The sequence below is a fragment of the Cupressus sempervirens genome, chromosome 7, assembly GCF_028749045.1.
Source record: "Cupressus sempervirens isolate cs-2001-9-10 chromosome 7, ASM2874904v1, whole genome shotgun sequence".
Lineage (NCBI taxonomy): Eukaryota > Viridiplantae > Streptophyta > Pinopsida > Cupressales > Cupressaceae > Cupressus > Cupressus sempervirens.
This window is the reverse complement of record NC_143124.1, coordinates 23392285-23400672: the sequence shown is the minus strand read 5'-3', so window position 1 is coordinate 23400672 and position 8388 is coordinate 23392285. Positions and strand designations below refer to the sequence as shown.

The 8388-nt window shown below is 33.0% G+C and overlaps 1 protein-coding gene across 1 annotated transcript; it reads left to right on the top strand.

Annotated features, from left to right (window-relative positions):
- The first annotated feature begins 5522 nt into the window (after window positions 1-5522).
- Window positions 5523-6650, top strand: LOC149545236 (uncharacterized). The gene is made up of 2 exons (XM_089790600.1): window positions 5523-5702; window positions 5825-6650. Exons 1-2 carry the CDS (start codon window positions 5525-5527, stop codon window positions 6415-6417), a joined length of 771 nt encoding a protein of 256 aa, XP_089646726.1. The 5' UTR covers window positions 5523-5524; the 3' UTR covers window positions 6418-6650.
- The last annotated feature ends 1738 nt before the right edge of the window (window positions 6651-8388 follow it).

The window sequence follows — 8388 nt, the reverse complement described above, 5'->3', positions numbered from 1 at the left end:
ATTAACTTCCATTATGAATATTTCCTAAGGAAATGGGCTTTCTAGAGATGAAATTTAGAACTCAAAAAAGCTTGACTAAAATAGAGAGACTAGTAACTCTTTCCTATCAACACACATTTCTAAAAACCATTGTATATGGAGGGAAGTCTTAGTGGGAAAGCTTTTAGATATACATTTAGTCCATTCTTATATTAAAATGAATCCTTGATTTCTTTGGGAAACTATTCTTGTACTCCTCCTTATTGTCAAAGAGAGGGAATATTTTTGGCTCTAGTATTTCCATCAATGGAAAAGGAATTGTTTTTGCACATACACATGTGTTGGTTATTATTAATGTTAAACTTGCCTTCAGATAATGGATGTTTTTATGTTATTTTTCTCATCTAGAGAACTTCTCTATCAACACTATACATATACACTATCATAAGTTTATGAAGACTAATGAGAATTTATGGATATAGTTCTTTTTCAAAGTATTTTAGTTCTCTATGAAGCCTTAAGGTTTATTAGGAATATTAGTAAATGATGATTGTTGGTCTCAAGACATTACAAATTTCTATATATATAGATGTAATTTGGTCAAGGACTCAACCGAGAAAGAACCAAAGAAGAAAACCTAGTATCCTTGTCAAGTACATAGAATAAACCTAATAACCTTTAGAAACCCAATCCTACATTAGATTACTTAGATGTAGATTATATACATCTAAAGAAACTCAAAATTATTTTTCTCTCACAAACTAGAATTGCGGAATTTCTTATTTCTATCAACCAATTGACAACCAATGATCCCATAATATGATATACCCTAATTCCCATATGCCTATTGTTCGTAATCCAGAGAAGGAGTAAATATCTTTTATACCAATGTTGTCATATCTTAACTAACTCACCATTAATAATTTCCACCAATCTTGGATGAGCATCGAGAATAGTAGCCACTTCATGCTCATGTGTTGAAATGTCATCACAGCCTAAGTTTGATAGGTAATCTGTAGCTTGGTTTCCTTCCTGAAATATATGTGAAAAAAAATATTCTTGAAAAGACTCAATCAACCTCCAAACTTGTTTAAAAATATATGTTAAGTTTTGGTTATGCACTACTCTGCTAAAGAAAGCATGGATTGTAATGAGGAATTAACCGTCAACATGAAACTAGGTGAGATTGAGAGAAGCAACAAGAACTAAACCTTGCAATAAAGTAGAGACTTCTGGTTGATTGTTAGTACCTTTAGGGATTGATAAAGATTTTAGTGCTAAAGGTATTCCATAATGATTTTTCAAACAAATTCCAATGCCAGACTTACTTGGGTTGCCCCAAGAGGCACCATCGAAGTTGATCTTGATAACCCCATGCTCAGGAGGTAGCCAATGAATATTAGATCTATCCACTTTCACAACTCCATTATAATTTAGAAAGACTGGGAGAGATATATGTGTCCATTCTTTCAAAGTAGCATCATCCCAAGTGGAAAAAAGTATATTTGATGAATTATTTCTAATGTTAGCCGAGACTACTTCTGAGATCAACTTCTCAATAATCAGTAAAATGTATCCAATGAAGAAGTGGATTGTCTAAAAATTCTTTTGTTCCTCTCCCACCATAAGGCCCAAACAACTAGAGAAGGTGCACATTTCAAAATGGATGCAAGGAGAGAGTTATGATAAAGCACTGACCAATACTCAAATAGGTCCCATAATGAATTAGGAAGTGGCATCATATATTTCAACTTCCTAAGTACAAATTTCCAGCAATTCTGAGAAAACTTACATTGTAAGAAAATATGATTAGCATCTTCTAAATCTAAATGGTAGAGGAGACAAGTGAACCTCTGGGTAATATTAAATTTCTCAAGTCCATCTCTTGTTAATGGGTTCTCCAAAAGAAACAACCCACTTTAGGTAGTGTACCTTTATTCCAACAGAAAGAAAAATCTCTATGTTTATTTAGATCATCCTCCTTCCTACAAAGAGCATCACAACTTTCCTTAATCGAGTAGCACATATCTTGTGATGGAACCTAAATAATCACATCTTCATGAGCATGCAACAAAACCTATCTTGTGCTAATAATTTTTTTGAAAACCATAATAAAAAGCTAAGGAATTGGAAGGTTTGAAAGGTCTTTCCAAATAACTTGGTGTGATATAGGTTCCACTAGTTCAACATAATCACACACCTTGTCACCCCAAATAGCTTTAGAAATCTACACATAATTTGTAATCTCCTAAACATTGATAAGACGGGGGAGACCATTCCATGAATCTTCCCAAAATTGAGCCTTATGACCATCATTGATTTCCCAAGAAACATAATATGTGATAACTTCTCTCAAGCTAGCTAAAAAGTTCCACACCTTTGAACCTTGAGGAAGATTTGCCACTATAATAATAGAAATAGGATCCATAGAATCAAGATACTTTGACTGCATTATCATACACCACATGCTATGTGGCTTATTTAACATTTTCCAAACTAATTTTCTTCCATAAGCCTTATTTCTTAGAGCCAAATAATGAATTCCCACTCCACCCCTTTCTTTTTCAATCATCATATCATTTACTGATACAAGAGGTGTTTTTTTTGCCTTGACATATTTCCATTCTAGAGGAAAGTGGAAATAATTTGTCCAATCTTTCTTAACACTGAAGGTGGAGCTTGAAAAACAAAGATAAAGCAATTAGGTATAGTAGAAAGCACTAATCAAATAAGGAGAATCTTTCTTGATCGAGATAGCCATCTAGTTTTCCAAGTTGTCACTCTACCATTAATTTTGTCTATGATAGATTTCCAATATGTTTGCTTATTAATTCCCACAAAAAAGGGAATTCCCAAGTAGACTAATAGAAGTAGCTCTTCCTTAAAACCAAGAATCTTTACAATCTTTGTAGAAACTATGGCAGTGGTAAAAAAAATATAAACTTTAGAGTTAGGAACACTTATTTGTTGTCCTAAAACTATAGTATATGAATCTAATATATGCTTAATTACTCTAGCTTCTTGCACGACAACATACCCAAATAACAATGTATCATCCACAAATAAGGAATGTGTAATAACAATTGATGTTCTTGGAATCTGAACACCCCTCCAAAGACTCTAATTATGTTTGAAAGTGATCATTCGGCTAAAAGCTTCAACCATCAGGATAAGTAATGATGGAGATATTGGGTCCCCCTATCTAGCTCCTTGTGTGGGAGAAAAGAAACTCAATGAGACTTTGTTAATGATCATTTAGAATGAAGCACTAGAAAGGAAAGCTTTAATCCATTTACACCACTTGGGAGAAAAGCCAAATTTTAAAAGTACCTTTATGAGGAAGCTCTAGTTGACCTTGTTGTATGCTTTCATCATGTCCAATTTAACTACAAATGAGGGCAATTGGTGAGTATTAATCAAGTGGAGGACTTCATCAGCCACTAAAGTGCCATCCATTGTTTCTTTTCCAAGCACAAACCCTCCTTATTGTGGTGAAATAATGCTTAGAATTAGCTCTTGCAATCTTAAATAAATTGCTTTTGTGAAGATCTTATAAATTGTATTGCATAATGAGATTGGTCTAAAATCTACAAAGGACCATGGGGGTTAAAGATTTTTGAATCAAAATAATGTTTGTTACATTGAAATTTTTTAGTATGTAATTGTGCTTTCTTGATTCCTCCATTGCCATCAGCAAATCAAAAGCAATAAAATCCCAACATTTTTGGAAAAAAATTGAGGTAAATCCATTTGGGCCTGGAGCTTTGTTAGGGGACATAGAGAAAACTACTTCCTTTAACTCTTGAGAAGTGAACAGTTTGAGAAATCATCATTATCTTGGGAGCTCACCAAGGAAGGGATAAATGATATCAACTCTTCTTCAAAATCTAGGTTAGGTTGGAGGTCTTGAGGTGGTGCTAGTAAGTTTTTAAAAGAATTAACTCCCTCATTATGAATACTTGTGGCATCTGTGAAAAGGTTTCCTGTATCTAATTCTTCAATTTGGAAAATGGTATTGGCTGCCCTCCTCTGGTTAACCTAATAGTGAAATTTTTTTTGTATTCTTGTCACCCTCCTTGAGCCAACATTCTCGTGATTTTTGTCTCCAAAACTCCTCTTCTCTCCCACAAAGCTCTTCCCATTGTGAAGGATCCTTTGATTGACAAAACCGTCTAGAGTGAGACCATGAATGATAATATGTGAATGTAATTCCTCTAGTTCCTTTGTCAACTTGGCTTTCTATGTAAAAACATTTTTGAAAACATTTTTATTCTAGAGTTTAATCTTCTTTTTAAGAAATTGAAGTTTTTTGTATAACTAAAACATCCTTGAACTCTAATCTATGATAAAATTCAAAAAAAATTATGATAAAAGAAATTGTTACATTCTTTGTTATCCCTCCCATGCATTGAAAGTCGAATGTCTTAGGCCTACTTACTCACATGCTACACTTTTCTTTTTTTGGCACAATGAAAATCCAAAGTGTAATGGTTATGCATAAATTGAAATGCTTACCAAATAAAGTACTCTTGAAGTTTTTTGAAGAATCAAGAAGATTTTTGAAGGCATAGAAAAGACATAGCTAAGATATTAGATAGAAGAGATGCATAGGGTAGTTTTGCAAAAAATGACTTGCATACAATGGAAATATTTTGATCTTTTGATTGTACTTTATAAATATAGTAGAAAGTGGCAGTTATTTCTCTAATGCTATAAGGCTTCTTTTGCAATCAACAACAGTGACATACACTAATAAACAAATTGAATGTTCTTCTCTATTTTTGTACACTTGAATTATCTACTTAATTCTTTGTTGGATGATGTTGCAATAGATTTCTTTATCTCATATCAGTTTTGTATTTAAATAATAATAATTCTCCATATGCAAATGTAGAATAAAATAATCAATTTGTGAATATTGAGTCACCTAACTAATAAGCCCATCTTAATATGATACACATGGATTCTTATATTTTCAACTTTATTTTTGCATCTCCAAAATTTGACTAAGTTTTGTATATAATTTAATTTAATCTTTAAGATCATTTATAACTCCAATGCATAACTTGTAAACTTATATCAATTGTAACCGTGTCGACAGCATTATTTTCATAAAAATTGGGTAGCGATTATAAATAGTTAATTGTTTTTCAAATGTTGGCAAAATACATTAATCTTTGTAAAAAAAGATCCAATAGAGACGCAATGAAACTTATACGGGTGGGCAAAATTCAAAACTTATTAAACCAATCCTACGAGCCGTGACGGACAGAAATTTAACTTGCCTACGCATATATCAGCGTAGCTGTCACTGAGAGGATTTTTATTCAGGCTGAGAGTATATGTTAGAATAGATGACATCATAGAGTTTAGGAGGTGTTATTCAACCGATACAAGCAAAGTAGCAAACCAACGAAGGCGTTCGTTCAACTATATCACATTCACCGTAACAACATTATCACCTACTCTGTCACATACACCTTCAATGATCAGGCTATAAATAGGAGACAAGAATTTAAGAGTAGCATCAAACCCTCCACACGAAATGGCGTCAAATACAATTATTGTTGCGTCGATGCTTCTGCTGGGAATTGTTATTCTCTTTACTTCATCCTTTGTCAGTGCAAGCTACGAAGAAGGCATTCAGAAGCCTCACAATGCTGTGGTGAAGGGTAGCGTCTTATGTGATACTCAACTATCAGAAATCCCGTACATCTTACCAGGTAAATATGCAGTGCAGTTTAATTATAATTAATGTGGCACATCTCTATTGTTAGTTTTCACAATGTCTATGTGTTAGATTTCTTATTATGCGAAGGCACTAATGAAATGGAATTGGGTGCAGGGGCCTTGGTTGCCGTGGAGTGTAGAATCAACAGCAACAGGAAATGCAAGAGCGAGCATAGTATGGTTTATGTTGAAGGAGAAACAGATGAAAATGGAGAATTCACAATAGAGCTTCCCATCATAGAGAACCTTAACCCAAGGAAGTCATGCTCAGTTAGACTTCTGAGCAGCCCACATGAGTTGTGTGACATACCATCAATCACTACGTCCTCCCAACTCTCCCTAACATCTTCAAATCACAATGGAATACACATCTATGAGGCTACTCCATTATCCTACCGTTTATCCAAACAAGAAGCTATATTTTCCTCATTTCCTCGTCGTAGAGCTCTGCAAGTTGGCATCCCTCCGCTACCCAAGTTCAGTTTTCCTCCTCTTCCTTCCATTCCTACACTACCCAAATTCTCTGCTCCCCCTCTTCCTAGCATTCCCCCACTGCCCAAATTGAGTGTTCCCCCACTCCCTAACGCACCTCCTCTAAATATCCCTTCTATACCGCCTCTTCCTAAGCTTAGTTTTCCACCCCTGCCCTCTTTCCCTTCCTCATTTCCACCGTTTCCTTTTTCCACTCCACCTCCACCTTCCAAATGATGAGACACCTTGCTTTCAAGCTTGGGATTTCGGAAAATATTCTTCAGTCATGCTCATTTTAAAATATGCAATCCCGTAGTTTGATACTTGCACCCAGTTCAGATATTAATATGTATAGAATAGGATTGTGCTATTGTTATATCATTTGCTTGGAATAATTGGCTACACTCATCCCATTTTGAAACGCTCGTTTTGTATCTTAACCTTCAATATAATATATTCATATTTATGTAGTTAGTATTTTGATAAAATCATGCTTTTTATTATTATTTTATGTTAAAATTTATATGAGTTCAAAAATTTAGTAGGAGTATCCTTGCATTTCTTTATAACTTGATAGTTTGGTTATATTCTTGATATGTTTGGTTATATTCTTGATGTGTTTGTTTCTAATAATTAATAAAAAATATTTTTTAAATGATTTTTAATAAATAATATTTATTCAAATTAGATAGTCAAAATAATATGTATGTAGTGTCTATAGAAATAATATTCATTAAAATAATGTGTTTCAATCAGCATCGTGATTTGAAACTTTATCAAGTACATAAATTAAATAGATATAATAGATATTTTTAATTTTATTTTACTGTTATTATTATTGATAGTTATATGGATGAAATCAACTATGCATATATAATAGAACCAACATGCTTGTCAAAATTAATAATGTTTGTCTCTTTATCTCTACTACTATAATATAATATCTACAATGTGGTTGCTTCAATATACATTTCAAGGACACTAAAGAACTCCTCTAGTACTGCAATAACAAAGTTAGCCTATTAGGACTAAAGTTAGCCAAATAAAGTGGGGAAAAAATTAACCATCAACTTTGATTAGGCTCTACATCACTATAATAAGAACACAATCTGGATCTCACAAACAATGAGGTGTGAGACAACAACTAAGTGAAAGTGGATTTATCTTACACTATGTGCTATAATAAAGTGTAAACTACTAGGTGTCTACATGAAAGCTAACATTCAAATGCATTACCCTATTTCCCTTCTCCATTTATACCATTTCCTATTTTCACTCCACTTTCACCTTCCAAAAATGTTGAGATACCTTGAACTCCAATTTTAGAACTCAAGGATAATATTCATTGATCATGTTTATTTCTAAATTAGGATCTATTAAACTTTTATTTTGTCAAAACAACTTTACTTTATTCAACATATTAACCATCTCATATCTTAACTTTGAAAAATCAAATGATGAGTTAAATCTAACTATGCATTATACCCATGAAATAAAAACATATAACACAAAAGATTTGGTAACCTAGAAACCCTCCAAGGTGAAGGTAAAGCTGGGGTGGCGATGACACCCATAAATCTTCACTACTGCAGTAACAAAGTTAGCCTATTAGGACTACAATTTTGATAACTTTTGATAATCTACCCTATGAGGGATCCACTCTATTGAAAGCTACATAATATTATTACATCTTCCCTATTTAAAGGATTTTATTCTTACAATAAAGTAATGACTTTGTTAAGAGATTTACAAAAGTATGTTAAAACCACCATGTTAAGAGATTTTCCCTAATTCAATTTGTCAAAACTATTTCGGTATCTGATCCTTTGGTCTACACTTATAATTGTTGAAGATGGATCTTCACCTTCCAATTTCTAATCTAATCTCTTATTTAATATGTCTTCACTCTCTCCTTCACTTCTTCATTTGGTCGCTAACTCTATTTTTCACAATTTTCACATGCAACTTCCAAAACTTAACTCCTTCGTACAATACTTCACATTCTCATCCACGCTATGTCTATCTCTATATCAAAAATAGGGTTTGGATATTCCTATTTATAGACATCTATAGAGTCTTCTAGATACTTCCCTATTTTCCTCTTCATTTTATTAGGTGTCCTCTCTTCATAGGGATCGATGATCCACTTCAAAATGCATTACAATCATTGTAACAAATCTTAGATTATTAAATGTTATCTACATGTTG